This window comes from Empidonax traillii, unplaced genomic scaffold, assembly GCF_003031625.1.
Source record: "Empidonax traillii isolate 1590-97213 ecotype Southwest subspecies unplaced genomic scaffold, ASM303162v1 scaffold589:size398478, whole genome shotgun sequence".
NCBI classification, from domain to species: domain Eukaryota; kingdom Metazoa; phylum Chordata; class Aves; order Passeriformes; family Tyrannidae; genus Empidonax; species Empidonax traillii.
In genome coordinates, this window is record NW_020955782.1 from 151,192 (window position 1) to 173,025 (window position 21,834).

At 36.5% G+C, this 21,834-nt stretch overlaps 1 protein-coding gene across 8 annotated transcripts in view; it reads right to left on the minus strand.

Annotated features, from left to right (window-relative positions):
- Positions 1–21,834, minus strand: part of FRY (FRY microtubule binding protein) — a 235,081-nt gene that overhangs the window by 18,389 nt on the left and 194,858 nt on the right. For 5 of the 8 annotated variants that reach the window (XM_027898290.1, XM_027898289.1, XM_027898285.1 and 2 more), the window contains 12 exons: positions 21,133–21,230; positions 20,870–21,040; positions 16,279–16,419; positions 15,358–15,537; positions 14,142–14,303; positions 13,283–13,357; positions 12,051–12,221; positions 9,926–9,934; positions 6,123–6,323; positions 5,466–5,627; positions 1,804–1,959; positions 714–905 (listed from right to left, as the gene is read on the minus strand). In XM_027898290.1, the coding sequence (XP_027754091.1) occupies positions 714–905; positions 1,804–1,959; positions 5,466–5,627; positions 6,123–6,323; positions 9,926–9,934; positions 12,051–12,221; positions 13,283–13,357; positions 14,142–14,303; positions 15,358–15,537; positions 16,279–16,419; positions 20,870–21,040; positions 21,133–21,230 (1,718 nt within the window). Of the gene's footprint in view, positions 1–713; positions 906–1,803; positions 1,960–5,465; positions 5,628–6,122; positions 6,329–9,925; positions 9,935–12,046; positions 12,222–13,282; positions 13,358–14,141; positions 14,304–15,357; positions 15,538–16,278; positions 16,420–20,869; positions 21,041–21,132; positions 21,231–21,834 lie in introns of all 8 variants that reach the window. The other 3 variants (XM_027898292.1, XM_027898288.1, XM_027898287.1) reach the window with 2 other exon arrangements.

Below are 21,834 nucleotides of genomic sequence, written 5' to 3' on the forward strand. Positions count from 1 at the left end.
CTTAAACTCTGTACAAAGTTACCTGGCTGCTGTGTATGCTGCTGGAGCGTGCTAAACATCCTCCAGCTGCAGGAGAAACCATTAAAAAAGGCTTTAAAACTTAATTACGGTAAAACTAGACAGTCACTCCTTAGAAGATCTTGTACATTTGACTCCATTTTTTTTTCATTATCTTGTTGCAAGATTCTTAACTTTGAGAGCATACAGTTTTAGAAAGTAGAAATGTATTTCTAGTCTTCAGACTCGATCTCTGGAATTTATGTTATATGATGGCAGCTGGATATTTCTATTCAGATGAGCAGGTACAAAACATGTAATAGTGTTGACTTTTACAGGGGCACATTCAGTTAAGAGTGGGAGATAAAAGGACAGATTAACAATACTTTCAGGTTAAAAAGGTTAATTTCCTTGTCTCTTGCATTTATTGTTTCAGGTTGTTTGTAAAGTACTGAAGAAAACACTCTTTTAAGTGGATCCATATTTTATAAAATTACCTCCAAACTTGCTAGTATGAGATATATACTATTTTTATGACAAAACAGGTCATAGAAGACAGTTCTGCATGAAAATGTAGTATGCCAATTCCACAGCATGCAAAATTACAATGGTTACGCATGTAGCAGTTCATTACTGGTACTGCTTTCAAGACCTACTAACTGCCACATACGGTTCAAACATTTTGATTTTTAGGTATCTTAAACATATTTTCTCACCTTAAACAGGGAAGAGAACACATGAAATGTATAAACTGCACAGGAACCATCAGAGTCGCCCATGAGCTGGTTGATATGGCTACGCCAGGCTTCTTCTGCATCATCACATGCAGCTGGCTGAAATGCAGCCAGGATGGCAGAGAAAAATGGTGAGGGAGGAGGGGAGGCATTTCGGTCAACATCTCCAAAACTGAAGGATTAAAAAAAAAGAGGTGATGAAAGGAGAATACCAAGAAGGTGGCACATAAAATATGCTATAACAGAGACATATAATCGCAGGACCAATTACAGCACCTTTCTAAACATATTCATGACCTTCCAAATTGCTTTTGAAGGTTGACAAGATGTTGGCTACAATGAGGAAAGCCTTCAAATCAGAATGCCTATTTTCAGGCTATTGCCATCTATTTTCCTCCATCCCAGAACACCTGAATTGTTTTATTGTGTCATCATTTGGAGGAAGAAGGCTGAAACTTCATAGGAGGATAAAGCCTATGAGCAAAACCTCCCCTCTGGCCCCCATTATTCCCTTCCCCCCCTCTCATCTCCTTAAATACAGGCTAATTGCAGTCTAACTCAACATCCAAAATGTGAAAGAGCTCCATATGACATGGAAAAAATCCTGATGCCTATAACATATACTGAGGTCCAGCAGCCTTAAGAGTATATAGTTGAGATCTTTGACAATACTGAGACTTCCTTTCATGAGAAATCAAATGGATGAATATGTGCCTGACCTGTTGAACAGGTAGCTAAGTAAAATCTCCATTAATACAAATCTTTTAAAATCCTTCTTTTTATTTTGATTAAATATATTACATACATAATAACTAACTGCATCATAAATTTGTTTTTTCCTAGAAGCGCTAGCTTGGTTTTGATTTTGTTTGTTTGTTTGTTTGTTTGTTTCAGTTGTGTGATAATTATGCAGGTAATTAGAGCATTTTCTTCTCATTGCTCCAAACTCGTGAGAATTTTATAACTCCTGTGGCCAAAATAGCCATGCCATTAGCCACCACCTTGTTACCACTCTTGTTGTACAGTGTAAAAGAACTTGCATGAATAACAGCATATACAAGTACCTAGCAAGAGCAAACTGTTCCAGCCTGCCAACTTTCTCTTCAGTTTCTGTCATATCCAGACTAAGACTATCACTGCATTCAAATGCTCCAGGGAGTTCATTTGTAGACCCTGAAAGGTCATCCTCATGGACTGCTATATCTTGTTCTTCAGGTACAGCTTCAGCCTAGGGGAGTGAATGATGATGTCTTAGAAAACAGCAAATTAGTAAGTTAATTCCATTAATAAATAGAAAGCATTTTATGAAAAAACTCACCTGACAATATTTGTTAAACTGCACAGATATAAAGCCACATATTATAAATTACATGACTCAAGTTACACTTCTTGAACAATGCTGTATTTGCTTAACTCACTCTCTTGGATTAATATTATTTTTAAGTCATTTCTTCAACTTGTCTAGCAAAGAATTTCAGATTTCAATGCATTTGGCAACATAGAAGGGAAGTAATTTTTCAGGAAAAACAATAGGGTTCTTTTTACTGTCAGGCTATTCTTGTCACTTAAAACTTGATAGTGTCCAAAAGTGTATTAAAATGTCTCAAAATTGATTTGAAACAATTAAAAATAATCACTGTCTGGAAGACCATATGAATGTTTAGAATTGAGAATTAATTTTAGTACATCATTTACATTAAAGAAGAATCTAAAACATTCTACATTAAAAGGATTATGCTTCTCTCATTTCCTTCCATCTTCTTCTCTTAGCACCTATAACTCTTGATTTCTTTTTGAAACATTCCAATTTCTCTTGCATTTTTAGTCTGAACAAACTGTTTCAGTTTTAATCTTTTGGCCTTTGTCTGCATCATCCACAGCATCCTGCAAAGCAGTTCCTTTAGGGATGACTGCAGTGAATAGCTCAAATGTTTGGGCACATATTCATGTACATACATATGCTGGCAATTGGTAGGGAGGGAAATCTGTGGCAAGTGGAATTAAAGGAGAAAAGTAGCCCTCTGCAGTTACCAAATCTGCTTAGATCCTACAGCTAAAATCTGGGGATTTGCATTTCTAAAAATTAAACAAGACTTATATCAGAAAAGACAGGATCAGAAACTAAATGGGAGAATTTTTTTTTTTTTTTTAATGCTCTATTTTCTAAGCAAAAGAGAAAGGAACAGTCCTGAGTTCAGGGTGAATGAAATCAGAGTACCAGCCACCTTGAAAACAGAAATAAAAGCTACACGGCTGAATTATCAGAATAGGGACCAGATCAGCTGCTGAGAAGCTTAAATGTTTCATGCTTCTTCAAGACGTAATTGGTATTAACCACTCTCAAATATTAAATATTACCTTGAAAGAATCATTGTTTTCTTCGCTGCAATGACAGTGTTTGTATGAGGAAAAGGCATTTTGATAGCATAGGGTAGGGCAGGAAGAAAGAGGAAGCAAACACCTTTCACCCACTGGAATCCAATATGATGCCCCAAAAGCAAAATAAAAAAGTGGACTCTGAACATTCATGCAGGATTGTAGTATACTTCCAGAAATCTGTGAGTTAAGACAACTTGAAAAATACATAAAAGAGCATCATCTGAATCTTTGTATCCCTCATAGAATTACATCTGCCTTCTAATAGTTTTTAAGTATTATATTAATTATCGTGATCACTGTCTTTAATAGAAAATAAGTTTAACTAATTCCATGCTTTTAACAATAATATCTGAATTTTGGCACTGAAACATTTGAGAGGAGGCCTATAGAATCAGCCTGTTTCTCTCATGTGCAGCGTCTATTTAAAGGTTGAGGTGATATTTTTGTTTTTGCTTACGATGCAGCAACTAAACATTTTTGTACAGTACTAAAGATGTAACAAAAATTTTCATCTGCATTGCTGACATACCATCAGCTCTCTGAAAAGAACTCAGAGGAAAAGAGAAACAGAAAAGTGCTCAGATTTTGTGTTATCAAATTATGTAAAAATTATTTAGGTGTAAGTTTCAAGTTTTTTGACTAAAAACTGGATAACTTATTCCTAAAAATAAATATGAACCCAGACATTTTAATTTTGTTTATATTGACTCCAATGTGTTTAGAGTAAAAATAAAGAAGTGTACACACTAGAAGAAAATAACTTCGAGGCAAAAAAACCCACTAAGAAGGCAAGCTGTGTTTACCAATTCAAACATCTTTGTAAGACTGGTAACCTGGGTTACGTTTTTCACCAATATCAAACCTGTACCAGGACTAGCTGAATTTGCCTGTCAACCCCACAAGAAACTACCGTGATTTTACACTTTTCAATTACTTACTTTTTCCAAAGTTTTTCATTTTTTTGGATGAGCATTAGCCCAAGGGACACTAAAGAAATTTTGACAGTAAAGATTTTAAACCCTCAGGCATATATGAGACTCCTGAACTGTGATTTGCAATTCTTAATGTATGTACCAACAACTATTGCAGCTGGAGATTAGCTGCAGTCACCACCTGCAAACATATCTGTTCTGACTGCTGCTTCCTGAACTGAAATGTTGCCAACTTTTGCTGTTTATGGTTGTTACGTGGTTACTTGTCTACTTGTTTTGACAAATGATAATGAATTTACCTTCTTCACAACCACTATTTGGAGAGGTTTCCCTCCTTTCCTATCCTTACCCTCCTCCTATCCTTTCTTTCTCCTGCAGGGGTTTCTGACACAAACAATTTTTCACTATTCAGCACAGTTCCAACCTCCTTTTCTATGATCTCCTTAATAAAGTTTCCATTACTTCTGTTATATGCAGTGCTAGCAATACTGCACCAATTTTTTTGTGTGGCTGCATTTGGAGGGGACCAAGGGCAAGAAGTGGAACGAAAGCCAGTGATTACACAAGACATATTCTTCCCCTGCTCCAGTCTCATACATTGCTCTTTCTGCAAAAGTCACACAATTTAGACATGTCAGAGAAGCTTCACTGACATAAGGCAATAGTATCATAAAGCCGCTAATGCACACACAGATCCCACTCCAGATTATACTTCTGGAGGGACACTGAGAAGGGTAGGTTCACCTGCTCTCTCACAAGCAAGTATTGTCAGACAGAAAATTAAAGAAACCACCCCCATATTGATAATAATTTACCAACCTTACTCTATGTTCCTCTTCTGATACAATTCTCTGAAATAAACTGTGCTGAACATGGTTCTCATATCCTTGCAAATCCTGGCTTCCCCCCCTCCCCCCCAGTAGCTTAATATTGTGGTCATGAATTTAAAATTTCTGAGTGCCTGCCAAAAGGCAAGGACTGAATCCAGTGCACACAACTGTACAATAGGTCCCCACATACAAAAAAATGTCAGAGAATACACGCATACACCCACCATATGAGTTGGCATATCATTCTTTTAAATCAGCATGAGGAACAGCAGAATATTCCCTTGGGGCTCTAACTTCCAGCCAGTTCATGAATTTGTCTTCCAATGAGCTTGTAGTATTTTGGTGCATATGTAGCACGACATACTTAAGAAACAATAAATAAAGTCTTTTCATGAAGAAAGTATAAGTAGAAAGGAAACAGTATTAAAGTGCAAGAGCGCCTGAATGTATTGTACTATGACATTTAGAGAAGACGACAGAATGTACTTGATTTCACAGATCAAATCCTTTATGGAAGTGTAAGCAAAAGTAATTTGTAAAAGTTTTAAATAAAATACAATCCAGTTGGAAAAGAAAGAAAAAGATGTATTCACCTTGGCTCCTTCAGACACTTGGAGATTATTCATATCAGGCAAAGACACATCAAAGCTCGATGTTCCTATATTAAAATGATGAGGGTCTGCTGAGGTTGTGTCACATGATGTAGAAAGTGAGTCAATATGATTTGCATCCTCAGATGGGGAAAGATTTATAATCTGTTTAAAAGACAACAGAAGCATGGAAGAACTAAGTATACAGCTACCCTACCACACATTGCTTTCATGGACATGTAAAGCAGACATTGTCTTAAAGAGCAGTGATGATGTCTCTCAGTCTGTACATAGACACAACCCTTTCAATGTTTCTGGCACAAAAAATTTATTAAAAACATCCCTAAAGTGAACAAATAAAATCTGACACAGTTTACCCACCCGGAGTCTTGTTCTATTTCCTTAAGCATTAAATACATCAGGAAGATTTACTATTGGCCAATTGTGCAAAATTGTCACACAGTAAAAAAGTGGCAAAAAATACATGTTTCCCGAGTTTCAAACTTTGCATTAAAATTCCTGTTTACCTTTGCAAATCAGCAAAAATGCACCCACCAATTTCATCTGATTAGACTGCCCCTGGGCAGAGGAAACTAAAAGCCCATCCTCTTTAAAAACACAACCCCATTTTTGTTCTTAAATTTCAAGTTTGCAACTTACTAGGTCTGAGTTCTCCAAGATTTGGCTGGTGGTCAGGTCCTCCTCCTCTGATGACTCATCTGAGTCCTCATGGTTCATTTTGTTCAGGCTGGGCGTGCTCCCCGAGAGCTGGCTCTCTTCCAGCAGCTGCATGTCACACTTGTCCAGGCTGTCCAGGGACCGTCTGCGCACTCCCCAGTTGAAGTTGTCCATGCTTTCACCCTGAAATCAGATATAGGGTCAGCTTTCTTGGTTTAAAACTAATCATATACAAACACCTAATCAAAGTTAGCTCCAGAAATGTTTTTATGCAAAAATATAATAAAAATTTGATATAAGTGTTATTTTTTTGATCACCTGGAGATAAGAGCAGAAGCATGGAAACAGCAGTTAAATGAGCATTCAGTCTTTTCAGTATTAGATGTTTTTCATGCATTTACTAATTTAAGAATTTGTTTTTGTAAGTCCATATATACACTCCTCAATACCAGTAGAGCAATGACAGGCAAAAGAACAGTTTGGAAGCAATTTTAGAGGATTTTTCCATGATGTTTAAAAGTATTAGGAGCACAGTTCAAAACAATGGTTCAATTGCAAAACTTATGCTAAAGATTTTGGATTATTTGCATTATACACATATCCATAATGGTGAGTACATTTGAACAAACCCCTCCTTTACACACAAAATGTGACAGCTAAAGCAGCACACCTTTTTAACTTTTATTATAGGCCTGTATTGCTCATTTTTATAACTTGAGTCTATTTGAATTATTTGAAACTATATTTTGAAAGCAGCCTGATAAGCATTGCCTGAGATTTCACATTTTAAAAAGGACACAGTCAAATTGACCAACCATTTTGTACTGACTTTTAGTTCTGATCCCACACACAGTTACATAAAGGTGAGTGCATTAAGCAAATTCATAATCATTTGTAAGGCTGGTGAACTGATGAAATGATCACTTGATTTCTTTCATGTATAAAAATGACAGTTAGTTTTCCACCATGTTTCTATTTTTTTACTTTATATTCTTCCAGTGGACTGTATGCCTTTTCCCTAATTCTTGCTCCCTTCCTATGTCTAGCCAGGTTCCTCTCCAGCAAATGCTGGACCACATCCACAACTGCTCCTGCCACAGACCCACAGAGGCAAAAGGGGCCTCACATAGCAAGACAGATCTCCCCAGAAGTATCCAGATGCAGTTTTGGGTACTTTATCTAGGTGAAAGCCCTCAATCCAGCATTAAAATGGAAAGAAAATTTATAGAGAAAAATGTTTCTTTTTAAGGTTCAGAGTTGACTGTTTAAAACAAGATTCTGTAAGTCGCGACAGTCTTAAAACAAGGAAGTCAGCTGGTGAAAATTCAAGCTGACAGTGATATTTTAAATATTAATTTGACAAAAATACAGTTCTGCCTAAAAAACAATCACTGATTATGAGTATTTCCTGGGCTTCTGCAGACCAAAATTATGTGCAATCATAGAGAACGAGGTCTCAGTTGAGTGAGGTCCCTTAAGCAGAGTTGTAATTTTAAACACTTGAGTAATCTCCATTCAGGACTACTCAGATATTTACTAAATGAGGACCAAACTGCATAAAGTGCAATGAATTAAACTGCAATCTTGACTCCTTAACAATCAACAACCTTCCACAAACTGGTCTTACTTTCTGTCATTACTCTTTAATGCAATGGATTGTGGAAAATGAATTGAGGGAGAGGAAGTTCAGTTTTGTGACACTAAGCTCACTATTCATGAACAAATATGATGAAAATAGAAAAAATATTTTTTAGGAAAAAGACAACCCAGAAATGCATGAACTGTAATTCACAAGGACATTTATAACTAAGGAATGCACTATAAATAAGAATATGAAATTGTTATGAACCTGACATATTATGGGAAGAACCCTGTGTTTTCATCCTTGGACTGGTATCATATGATAGTTTTGTGTGGAAAGAGAACTGAACACATCTAAGGTTTAAGAAGCCAAGTCTCTTTAAACCATAAAAATTATTGTTCAGTTCCAAGCTATTTATTTTAACAAGTTCTTTGGTTGTCCATCCTACCCCACAATGGCTGGAGGATACATGCAGCAATCAGACATCCTCCACAAACACATCAGTTACTGAGCTAACAAATGACAAAATGACATAAATAAACAAGCAAGCAAAGATGACTGTCATCACACCCTGATCCTCATGATGCCTAATAAAGCTATCAGTAAACGTTGCAGCCTATGTCTATGGGAATATTTCCTGTTGCAGTTTTTATTCTGCAATGTCTTAAAGCAGTAAGACAGCAAAAAGAAGAAAAATTAAAAGGGACACTTCCAGGGCATGCAGTTAGAAGGGGTAGTGAATTAAAAGTGAGGGGAAAGGGTAATAGAGATGAAACAGTGTAACTCAAATACCCCACAGTATTTGGATTAGCATAAGTTTGCCACAGGGGCATTTATAATCATACTGAATTTAAACAAGAGGTCAACACGTCTGTGAAGGTGGAGTTGTTGTTTTTGGAGTCTGAAAGCAATCTTTCTTTCACAGTTAAGAAGAAGAGCAAAGATGTATTTGAGAAGCTGTTGATTTTTAACTACAGCAGGAACAAAGCTATCTCCTATCTAGAAAGTCACCAGTGATAAATCAATTCAGATCAAGTCAGAGGAATACAGCCACATGTTATAAATGTGTCTGGCCAGCAATGAGCAGGTACCACACACAAAGAACTTCTCACAATCACCACTCTATGGTGAAAGATCAGATGTGCCCTTGCAGCTACTTGAAACTTTACCACAACCCAGTGGAAAAGAGAGACAGCAGGGCAATAAAAAGGGAAGCAATCCTATGTGGGGGACAGCACTAAAGCTCCTCTGTAGAGCCAGTAAGAATCATGCAAAATCTCTTTTACACAAGTTTTCGTCCTTACCATGTCGACAAAGTATGCAAAGTTAGTGGAATCGCTCAGATATTGTAGGGTATAGGCAAAGTAAGACATTATTTCCATATGGATGTATCTTTTAGAGCACAGGCAGTTTGGGACAAAGATTTTTTGGGGGCTGTGTTTGCATAATAACTGATGTACAGACTATCAGAAACCGATATGCAAATTACTGTGGTTGCTGATTTTTTTTTATAATTTGTACAACTCTTTAGAATTCTCTATCATTTTAGTTTTCTCTATACATTGATAAACTGCAAGTTTAGGTCCCAAACTGGCAACCAGTGATGCGTCTTTTCAGTTCTAAGGAAGGTAAATGAGTCCAGCAAAGTTGGTAGGATCACACAGATGAATTAAATTAAGCTTCAGGAATTAATTTACTTATTCAATTAAATTCAGTCTGGCACGCAACTTTCTTAAGAGGTCTCAGGCATCAGCTTTAGCAAGATGCTAGCAGGAGACAATATACCACAACTGAAAAGCTAGAAATTATATATAATTTGCCCATACAAACAAATGGCCCAAACTTTACTCTATTATAAATAATGAAGTTTCTACATATTAATCATGCTCAGAATACCAAAAGGAGAAATGGCTCAATTTGAAAAAACACTGATACTAGACGTAAGATATTTTAAAATTTGTGAAGACTGCTGAACATGTCAAAACCAAACTTAAAATTAAGCAGAATTAAAAAAAAAATCAAAAATATTTCTAATACAAGACAAAAAAAGAAGCACCTGTCAGAAATCCAAGCACACCCCACCCCCCCACGCACACACTGAAGGGGGGGAGGCAACAGCAAAACTAAGATGTTATTCTACAATACAAATTTGCAAGAAGGCATAACATATGCTGGCACATCTGAGTTCAAGTAGCATTCTTACCTGAAGTTCCTGGGTAGCAGATATAACAGATAGAAAAACAAATAGAAAGAATCTATGTAAAATTACTGTATTAAAGACATCATAGACAAACATTTGCCTACAGTTGTAACAAATATTATCACAGAAACTTCAACTCTTCAGCCTATCTTTTAAGTTTGAAAATAACTATTACTTGCTTTCACATCTTTATTAAATTTCAAACAAGTACATCTTATGGTCTGGGAATGATTCAAGCATCATATGCCTGTTTAAATCATTTGGGTTTTTTGAAAGACCGTTGTTGCTCTTGCTAGCTTAAGTTTTCTAATGCTGTTTTTCATGTTTATGAATATACCAAATTCAGATATGATATAAATGGGAACAGTTTCAACTCAGCCATTAGACAAGTAGACTCTTACACTAGTTCTGAATTTGGCTAAAGTATCTATTTAATTCTAAAACAGTAGTAAGTCAGTCTGGACTAAACTGTGGCATGCAAGGCTTCAGATCCATGGCAATTTAAAAACTGTATCAAGTAGAAGACTACATTTTTCATTTTACTTCACATAAAACCAGAGAAGCTTAGTATCTATTTCATGACCAACTTAAGACAATTAGGATATCAATTAATTTAGTCCTCAGTCTTGAACTTAGCCTCATGTATAAAAGAAATCTTTACAGGGTCACAATCCATGAAGGTAAATTAATTTTGATAGGAATTCTTCTGCACAATATACTCTCTATATGGTTTTAACTGGTGAAGAGAAAGAAGAAACTCCCAAATTTCAGTCAAAATTGCAGTCTCAAATACTTGTAGTATCTTGAAAGCATTTAAGACACAACAATTACTGCAGCCAGTATATTTTTGACAAAAAACCTGGCGTTGTTTTATAATTTATCATTTTATTGAGCATTAGAGCTCCTTCATAATATTTGCCTAATGTATTTTCAACCATTGCTGCCAACTACCCTTTTATTTTTTTTTTAGCAAAGTCATGGGCAGCTGTGAGCCCAAATTACTATATTTTGATACATAAATTCAAGACCTGGAAAAATAAGGACTTCAGGACATTTTTTTTCCATTCCCCCATCTTTCTCTTCATTGGAAAAGAAAAAGTTCAGATGAACATGAGTTCATGTGTGAGGGCTCCATTTACTTTAAAATTATTTTACTACTGTAATACAGTAAGGTAGAAAAATTACAATTTTTACTTGTACACATGTTCTCAGGGCTAAGAGCAATGCCTGAGATAATTCTTGTTAAAACTAGTTCAGATTACGATAAGACAATTTATTAAACTGCTAGTTTGCTGAACATCTGCCCCTTAAGTCCTTCAACAGAGTTAACAATTTCTGAACTTTTAAATGGCAACAAAAACGTTAGATTTGTTTGGCAATGGATATTAATTTTTGGCCTTTCCCAACCAAATAGAAAGAAATTCTCCAAGTTATATATATATATATATATATATATATATATATATATATGCAAGCAAGGTTAAAGGGTGTACCCCAAAAATTCAGCAATTCTTCATATTTTTCCCTTCAGCAGTTTCAGCTCAAGCTGAGCTGATAGGCTTCACCTGTCAAGACTTGATCTGGGCCCTCAGAATTTTGTTTAGCTCCTGCAGGAAATGATGAAATCTCAGACACCTAGGCAGAATGGAAGGTATATCTCTCTAAACATTAGTGATTTCATCAGCAGTTGCAGGAATAACAGCAGCCTGAAGGCCTGAGTTAATGTTTTAGAGGGTTACTTAAGAATCAACTGATCTGGAACAATTTCATTTTATAGGTTCTTAACGAGCAAATGTATTTTTGTTAACAATTTGGATCTTTATAAATTGTATTTGAAATAAATTCACTTAAAACTAAATTCACTGAAAAGGTACTAGAACAGAGGCTTTATTTTCCAGTAACAGTGTTGCAGTGTTTCCTAAAGTAGATCCAGAAAGGAAGGGTGTGGTAGCCTTTTACTGTTATGCTACTTAAATAAACACTAAGTGAACATTATAAATAATCTGAACTCAGAATTAAGTTTATAGTTAAACAGTTAAAGTTTTATGTTACAAGAAGAGTAGTGTTTAGTAGAAAGAGTAAAAAAGTGTTTTAATAAAAAAGCTGTTTCAAAGAAAATATACTGTACCTCCCCATCTTCCAGCTCAACATCTAGGAAATCAAAGTCCCTAAAGACTCTGAATTGTTGTTCACTGTTTGAATCATCCATGTTCTCCTGCTCCCTTGTTCCGTCTTCTGAAGATACCAAGCTCGTCTGGTGCTCAATCAGATCCAAATCACCACAGGAAGAAAAAATCACCTACAATTCAAAGGATTTCTCTTGTAACAAACTGTTCCCTCTGGTTGTTTCTTCCTAAAAGCTGTAATTGGTTATTCAGAAGACTGTATTTCCAGTACACACCTAATTCCTTCACTGAGTATTTTTAGAACACTCTTTATTATTTATGTTGGACAGGTGCCTTCAGATTAAACTTGTACAAAGAAACAACTTCATACTGTGGGAACACGTCCAAGAATATTGCAGCTACCTCCTAATGGCTGCAGATTGATGTTGCCTGGATGTTTGTATACATATATAGGAACAAAATTCAGAGAACTTAGCAGAGAAAATACTGTCAAGGAGGTGAGATAGTACGTTCATAAAAAAACCCCCTCTAGTTAAAAGAATGTTCAAAAATATGTCAAGAATAGAAAATATGACAAATTCTAATTTTTTTTTCCTACTGAATATACTTATATCTGCAATTTAGTTGCAAAAATTAAACAGTTCCTGTCTTGCAGAAATGAAGGACCTGTTCCCCACAATACAAGTGACATGCACCATATTCAAAAACATTCAGAAATTTTCCTTTCTCTGTAGAAATTATTTAATAACTATTTTAAGAGCTTCCCACTACGGATGATCTATTGCCCATTTCCTGGCACCACATATTATTAATTTTTAAAGAGTAACATCAGAACTGCCATGTAATGGAAAAATCAGACACACACGCACCCTCCCCCCATTTTATTTCTGTAATTTATTTTTTTACTTTATAAAGGTTCTAGATTGGTAATACCAGAGGTCATTACTTTCTTCCCACTGAGATGGCATAACTAAAACCTGTAGCATCACAGATCTCTCACAGGAAATCCCATACATTGCTCTGAAAGTAAATCTGCTCCAAGTGAGAGGGCCATTCACTCACTGGTCCAAATGCTGAGAAACACAGCCTGGGCCAGTACAAAGGATAGTAATAGGATAGTAACGTGACATGAAAAATGAGCAAATGTAGTCAGCAACTCTGGGAAACACAGTTCTTCACTTTTAAAGTTTAAGACACGGTGAAACAAAGAAATGGGTAATACAAGGCTACTTACTGAAGGGTTTTTACTCAGCCCAACTTCCTGACCACACAGGGAAAGGACATGCACCAGCTTTTCCTTTGTTCTTTTCTAGAAAACAAGATGTTTCTCAAGTGAGCATTTTTTTAACCACCCATTCGCCTGGTGGCTAGAAACATACATTAGCAGTTTTTAATTAGGAGGAACCAACCAAAGAATTAGTCATTAAGTGCTCAAAGGATTGCTCTCAGAGCAACTATGCATCAAGGAAACAAAAATAGCTGTTAATGATTTTGCATTTATTATATTTAAATTAGTCTATGAATTCCACTGAGCATAATAAGGAAGCACTGGATCATATGCATCACTTCAAAAAGACAGTTCAAAAGCTTAAAATTAAGCACATGCATAAATTTTTTTTGTCACTGCTTTATAACCTTGTATATTTAAAAAAGAAAAGAGTAATTACTACATTTATTCTGCATGGTTTTATTCCGGCTGGCAGATAACCAAAATAGGTAAGGTAATCAAAGATCACTTTTAGGAAAATTCTTTTTTTTTACTCGATTTCTCAAGAAAGCAACACTTTAAATGTTACGCGTGCTATCTATCTGCTCTCCTTGCTAATATCTGAACTCATTTGTCATTTTTAGTTAACTCTGACCTAGACTTAACAGGTCTTAAAGAGATGCATTTCCTGCAAGTTGAAAGAAAAACAGATGTAACTCAGTCCAGTTTGAGTCCAAGAACGCACACAGAGTCAGATATTGTGCTGCCCCTGTCACTGCCCCAGCCAGCCAGGAGCACCGCACAGGGCACAAGCATTTAAGAACCTAAGTGTGTGTTAATTCAGCTGCTGTAAATGCAGCTTGCTAAGGAATAGTGGGATACCTACCTGAGAGTACTGGGGTCTCTTCCAGCTCACAGGAACAAGGACATTGGAGTTAGATCCTGATGAGGTTGAAGAAGTGCTTCGGGTGACAGCCATTGCCCTGGGTTTACCATCTCGTCCCGAAGAACTCTGCAGCTCATCATACCGTCTTCCAATAATTGGAGTCTTAAATAGAGATTAATATTCCCTAGTACCATGCCTCAGGATGAACTTACAAGGGCCATATTGCTTCAGTTGGAGGAAAAGATTATTCTGAAGATCATATACAAGGATAAAACAAGGAGTGCACCAAATTGCATGTCACTTGGTATGTTTGTTGTTTTCCACTGTGAATGTCTGAGTAACAATTGCCATATTTAATAGCTACTGCTTATGTTCATGGATGGATAATACTTAAAGCAACTGGCACACTAATTTCTGACATAAAAACATGTAAAAACCTCAGAAAGCATATGAAATTTATTGGAAATCCACATTTCTTGCACATGCTTTTTAATATTCTATTTCCTAAGAGTGCTAAAGACTTTGGCCCTTTTCAACAAATACAGAAATGCCCTCTTGGACTGACAATAGGATGTTTAGCATGTTCTACAACTACACCTACACGAACAGCACATAGTACCAGATGCCTTTTTGTGTTTGTATTTCCTTTTAACCTCAATAGCTCACTATTATCTATATGAAATAAATCTATAATGCTGAAAAAATTCCTGCAGCTTCATAACAAAAAGTGAGTTGCCCATTAAAGTCAATAGGACCATTCAGTTCTATAAAGTTATCAGGTGCACAGGGTTTGCAGGATAAAGGCTGCTGCAAGAGAGTCCAATCAGAAATCAGGCAGTACTCCCTTAAAGGACATACTCTCTGTTTAACAGTTACAGAGAACACTGGCATAAAATGTCTGCAGGGGAAATTTATACATATAGCATGCATATATATCACAGTTGGCATAACTGCAGCACAGCTTTTCCATCAGATAATTTAAAATACAACTAGTAATTCCTTCATGAAAAAATAAAAAGGAGTAAAAATTTGAAAGTAGCCCTCCAACATGGGTCACTAAATATGTCACTTTGAATCAAAGATAATTGAAGAGACTTTAAATTTGGCAATTTTCCTTTCTGTCCTAATTTTTCAGCTTTCTTAAGGAGTTGCAACATGTTTTAGGATTATCAAATGACTGAGTTAAGGTGTTAAGTAGAAAAATTACAAGAAGTACCTCTGAAATATCAAAATGAAACTCTAGAGTCTTCCCCGGTAGCTCTTTGGAGGCACTGTTCCACACTCGATGTATTTCCATTTTTGAAAGATCACTATGTTGATAGGAAGGCAGAACTAAACTGGCAGAACGAGAAACTACCAATTTCAGGATATTCAAGGCTTCTCTCCAGTGAATACTCTAGAAATAGGTATATTTAATCAGCAAACAGAAAGTAAGAATCACAGTCAAGATTATTTACATCTTACAATCATATATTTTACCACATAATAAAAATGTAGAATTTGAATATTCCTGTTCTTTCTCTTGGCCAGAGACAAGGTACATACTTGCAGAGTAATTTCAACAGCAGAGACCAAAACTTGCCCAAGGTGTCACTGTTAGGGAACTGGCTTGCAGACTGAGACACCTGTGGGCAAGATCAACTTGCCAAAGGATTTAAAATCTCCTACCTGAATACCTTAATGAGTACGAATAAATATAAGGGCCATTGCAGAATCCCCATTTATTAAGAAAGCTGACTTGATACAGATTCTTTACAGCAGTGAATTTCTAGTAGAAACATTTATTTTTCACTTGTCAAGAATTAGGTAATGGAGGTCTTTTAAGGGAAGTGCTTATGCCTCATCTCCCTCATGCTAGTAATTAAAGAGTGCTCACCCAGGTACTGCGTGGTATTAATCTTGCTGCAAGGCTCTGTAGCTGAAGCTTAACCCTTCCCACACAGTGAACACACAGCTGGGCAACTTATCTGGGAATGCACAGTCTATGAGGCATCAGGATGTCTGTAAGCTAGGTCCCATACTGGACAGTTGCAGTCCTCCCTGCTAATCTAGTCTTAATTGTTATAAAGAAAATCAACTTATGATAGTAAATACTGCTAAGTTCCTATATTAAAATGATAAAAATTACTGTATTTACCTGTACATATTTTTCAATGGTTTTTAGCACTTCCACATTAAACTGTTTCACAGGAATAGCTGACATATCCATGTAACTAAGAAGACTGTAGATCATCTGTAAGAGGGACTGTTGCATACTAGGAAGGCCCTTTTCTAGTAGCTGTTAAAAAAAAAAAAAAAGAAAAGTGAATGTAACTACATTTTGAGACATTTTTTCTTATGGAAAAAGCTACTAATATCATGAGTACCATTTGTACTTTTAATCTCTCTTCACTCACTGATTTTGCAATGCCATTTTGCAATCATTTCACAACTGGTAATGATACAGGTGTGAAATGAAAAAGAGCTTAAGCTGGAAAAAATACTAGCCTGTTACATTTTATATATGCCTGCCCTAACTTATCCAGAAAATCCAGCAGTTAAGTAATCTGGTAGGTAAAATTTACACTGTAATTTGGGAAGGACATCCAATAAAAACAGGAGAGTGTCTCTTTATGTCTACATTTGCTGAAAGTCAGTGAGAAAAAAGAAAACATGCTGAAGAAACAAAACTGCTACTATTCAGACATCAATAAATATTTATCCAAATATACTTCACTGCCAGTGCTCACTGGCTGCAACTGCCAAAGAAACATTTTCTTTTAAGGAGGAGATGGAGTTCCTGGGCTGTCTTACTGCAGAGACTAATACAAAGAAGGGCTTCATCTAAATCCTGGAATTTGAGACACCTAAGCGCAGGTCTTGGAATACTACAATGAACAACTGTGCTCCTATATAAACATGTGACATATATATAACATATATACATATGCATACATATACACAGATACATGACAGTAATTTTGGACATGTACGGACATCTGTACATGGGTGAAACGTCTCATCTGAAAACTTCCAGGAAGGCAGCATGTTCTTTTGCTGGTGACAGGCACTGTTCCACCCCCCTAAATTTCAGAGGCAATAAAATGTTGTTGCTGGAGGTTACCAGAAACTCAATACTAGGAACTTTCATTCAGGCCAACAAAAAACAGTTCTTCTAACATTGGCTACTAGAATTATTAGGATCAAGAAAACAATTTCTTATAAAAACTCTATGCTGCATTATGTCTTCCATCAGAGAAAAATTTCAACTGTTATCCAAGTGGACTTCAGCAGTTTTTTAGATGTCCTTGCTGGTCTCCTTGACAAGGCTCCTCCTGTTATTGAATGAGAACGCTTCATGCCAGTCAAAATGGAATGATCAGGTAGGACACATCGATCATATCCCACTGTATATTTTCTGATTTCTCTTATCAGTAAACCAAGTGATTTATAAAACAAAGTGGGCAAGTTCCATTAACAGCACAGTAAATGGAACTCACTATGCTTTATCTATTCCTCTACAAAATGACAGCAGGAGTTTTTAAATTAAAGGTACTACATGGCAACCTGCTTCAGCCCTTATATACCTTCAGCCTTTTAGATACCTTTATTGAGAGATAAAATGTGCTTACCAAATCTTTTTCAAAACAGGGTTATAGACTTTTTCTTGCCTTCTATTAGGATCAGATAGTTTTATGTTTTGTGTCTATTATTGGCTAGAAAGCTGTTGTAAAAACTTTACCTCGGAAAGTTTCTAATTATGTTAGTCAAACAAACGTTTTGAGGAAATAAAAAAGGAATTTGTCTGATAGACAAGTCACCAGTGGGATAATGCCCAATCTAGGGTATGCTTCCCCTTGCAGTGTTTTAGTCTCTAGTGATTTCTTGGGTTTGAACAGGTTATGAAGGCTCATGTTTCTATCACAATCTTATATCTAACATGGAGGAGGTGGAATAATCTACCATGTGCATATTACTATGCACTGTGGTTTCTTGTTCCTTGTTCTATATTAATAGCATTAGCTATTAAAGTCCAAGCACGGCCCTGGACTTAATAAGTCACTAGTTTAAAAAGTGACCCATTCCAATTCAGATATGCTCCTAGAATGAGTGTGCTTTCATGATAAAAGGTTGAATTTTAAAAATTAATATAGAAAAATATATCACAATAAAGTAAACTTTCAGTAATATGTTTTTATGCTGATTTTGGTAGTGGAGGTTCAAAGTTCTACTGCACGATTAAATAGTGATTTTTTCTCATGTGTAGACTGAGATCCCGCCCATATTTTTTTAAAATAAATTACCATTTTTCATGAATGGATCATATATAAAACTGAGTAAAGAGCACTGCTTGTCACTGCAAGGTTTGGATAATAACACAGTTGAAAAGTCTTATTTTATGTTTGAGCCATACCCCTTGATTACAAGCAATTACCTGCCATCAAGTAGGTTAAATGCAAACTTTTGTCTGAATGACAGTAATTGAAACTTCTAACTTCTGCCAAGAGCATTTGTTTCCACAGCCTTAATGTGTGCTACCATGTCTCCTTCTGAAGGTACAGCTGTGTGTTCAGAGGGGTCATTGTTACAATACAGATTTCCTTTGTTATTCTTAAGCATTGCACGTCCTACAATTTTCCTCCTGCCCAAGCACTGGGGAGTGAACCAGGATTGTTAAAGCCTGAGTCTGTGTAACCAATGGCTACAACATTCAACTGCAGATTGCCCAGAGGCGCTGTTGACCTATTTGGCTTTACCTATTGACAGTATATCCCACGGCTGGTTTAGAGAAGACAGGGGCACGTTGTTTATCGTGGTTTGGGGGTTAACTAAGAGGAAAAGATGAAACATTCTGAATGTTGGAAAAACTTTTTTCAGGGCTGCAACAGGCCGAACAATATGGTTTCTTGTCTCTTGCTGCTCCACCAGACTGGCAGCTACTCTGTCCATATGAATGTTCTTCAGACATGACTCAACAGAGATGCAGTCAATGTAAATACAGAAAAAGGAAGTCATGCTTACTACTCTGTCATCCTGTTGCCGATGGTGCTATGTGAGGAATGTCTTAATTATGATCAAAAACCTGCCTGACTTCTTGTTAATACAGTAGCATGGTGCCAATCTACAGCAAGGGGGAACTGCACAGCAAGAATCTCCACATGCAAGTCTAAACCCATTTTAAAGGAAGCAAGATCACGATCAATGGCCTTTGTGGAGGTGTTGCAGCAGTAGTGAATGTACATAAAGTATGGAACAAAAACTTTTGTTTTTTTCCATTGCAGAGAGGCAAATACTTTCCTAAGGATAGGAAAGCAAAGGAGAAAGAATTTAAGCACTTTAATTTTTATAGTACTTCTTTATTAGGAATGCAAGCTTCTGCTGTGAAGGAGAAACTTGACTCTAGGGGATGCAAAGAGCTAATAGGTCTTCAGTCTTTGAACTTGAAAACAGATTGAAAAACCTCAAGGTCCTGTTTTAGTCTTCTACAGGAGAGTCATGGCTTTCACTATCAGTTATGTATATCATAACTATCATATAGGATTGTTACCTTAGAACCTCCATGTGCAAATCAGGTGAGGAATTTCAGCTTGAGGTAGCAGAGCTTAGTTTGCTCTGAAGTCTTAAGTGACTGTGGGAGCACAGCCTGCCCTTTCAGGCTTTTGAAAAATCTGTCAGTAGCCAGTATTAGAGATACCTGAGGAGTTTCTGTAGATCCCTTGGCAGAGGGGGGAAAAAATCTGCTCCAAAAAATAAAGATGCTCTAAATAAGCCAGTTAAATTATGTAGAGAGGTGGGTGTCAGTCTCTTTTCCCAAGTAGCAAGTGACACTATGAGAGAAAATGGCCTCAAGTTTCACCAGGGAAGGTTTAGATTGGATATTAGGAAAAATTCCTTCACAAAAAGGAATTGCCAAGCATTGGAACAGGCTGACCAGGGAAGTGATGGAATCACCATCCCTGGAAGTGTTCAAAAATTGTGTAGATGTGGCACTTGTAGACATAGTTTAGTGGTGGATTTGGCAGTGTTAGGTTTGTTGTTGGACTTGATGATCTTAAAGATCTTTTTCATCCTAAAGGGTTCTGTGATTCTATGAATACAGAACTGTCTTCTCCCTGGATGGGAGGGGAAACTGAAGGCATCTCACTCAGTGGGGAAGTGATAAATCTAAGAAGCCTACAAGAAAATGCTGTCCTGATACTGATATGACACAAGAGGCAGAATATCAAGAGGCCTTATGCTGAAAGCTTAACTGAGCCTTGGATCCTCAGGAACAACACTGTATCAGCTCTAATCCACGCATGAAAAATGTTAGGAGTAAGCAACAAACACAGGGGAAAACCTTGGCAGAAAGATGATACCATTCAGTATTAGAGGAATGAATATAAATTTGTATCAAGAACCAGATCCTTATACAGCAGACGAAATCTTATTATGCTGCTAAAACCCTTGTGGAATTAGTCCTTCCCTTATCCTCAGTGGAATCTAAATAAATATCCATTTTTCTCTCGCTTTCACAGTGGAAAATCCAACTGGCTGATGAAGGAAGATGCTTTAATATGCATCAGCTTTTGTTTTATTGTTCAATATTGATTTTTTAATAGCAATTATTTCTGTTAATGTCTGCTTTTTATTTTTAATTATAAAATAACGGCAGCAAAGAGCCCCTAGTAATCTGATGGCAGACTTCATCTCTTTGGGCTGTTAGACAACAGAAGAGTTAAAACAGTAAAAAGTTTTCAAAAACTTACCTCAGCCAAATATGTAACCATACTCAAAGTAGTATCAGCAAAAGCTTCATGAAGGTAACGGCAAACCACATTTACCCAGGTAGCACAGTCCCTTGTATAGCTGTGTGTTTTATAAAGGGTCATGACATGTGCAAGATTTGATAGCTTGGGGTTCTTCTCCTCCAAACAAACCTAATTAAATATAAACGTCAAGACATATTGAGAACAAGGAAACTGCATTTACAGGTTTGAGGATGTAACAAAACAGTAAATGATTTTGATACCTGAGCAATCCTTTCAGCTATATCTTTACAAAACTGGTTTGGGCCTTCAAAATGCTGAATTAAATGGGGCAGGAGACACAAAACATTCAGTGGAAATCCTAGAAGAGGAAATACAGAACAAAATGTGTATTTTGAACAGCAAAAGCCACAGTGATCTTTAAGTCTAGTCACGGTTTTGATATTACATTAATCATAAACTCACACAGACTGTCAAGTTGTTCACACCACTGGCCATTCCACCTTTGTCTTAAAGGAGCCTTTATTTGAAAATCTAGTGTATCATTTACAATACTGTTGTAAAGTATGAACCTATTTCTGCAAACACTACTGCAGATTCCCGTTAGAGATCATGTTTATCTTTTCCACTTAACTGGCTTATTGACAGTCTTAACTGGTGGCGTTTCCATTACTGCTGCTAAAACACAAAAAGAAATTCAGTGAGTATTGATCAATAAACAACTGTTTTGGTCAGGCTGCCGGGCTCAGCTTCCATTGTTTTATACTGTTCAAGGTAATAATAATAACAATGAATCAAAATTCTGATATAACAGGTCAGCTAAGACTACTCAAAGGGGTGCTTTTGAAGCTGGATAATGGCTCCTGCACCAAGTGCTGGCTGCTGTCAATAGCATAAGTGCTGTCTGGAACTGGGATTCAGCTCTTCTGCACCAACTGATAGCTCAAGGTAGTTGATGAACTACA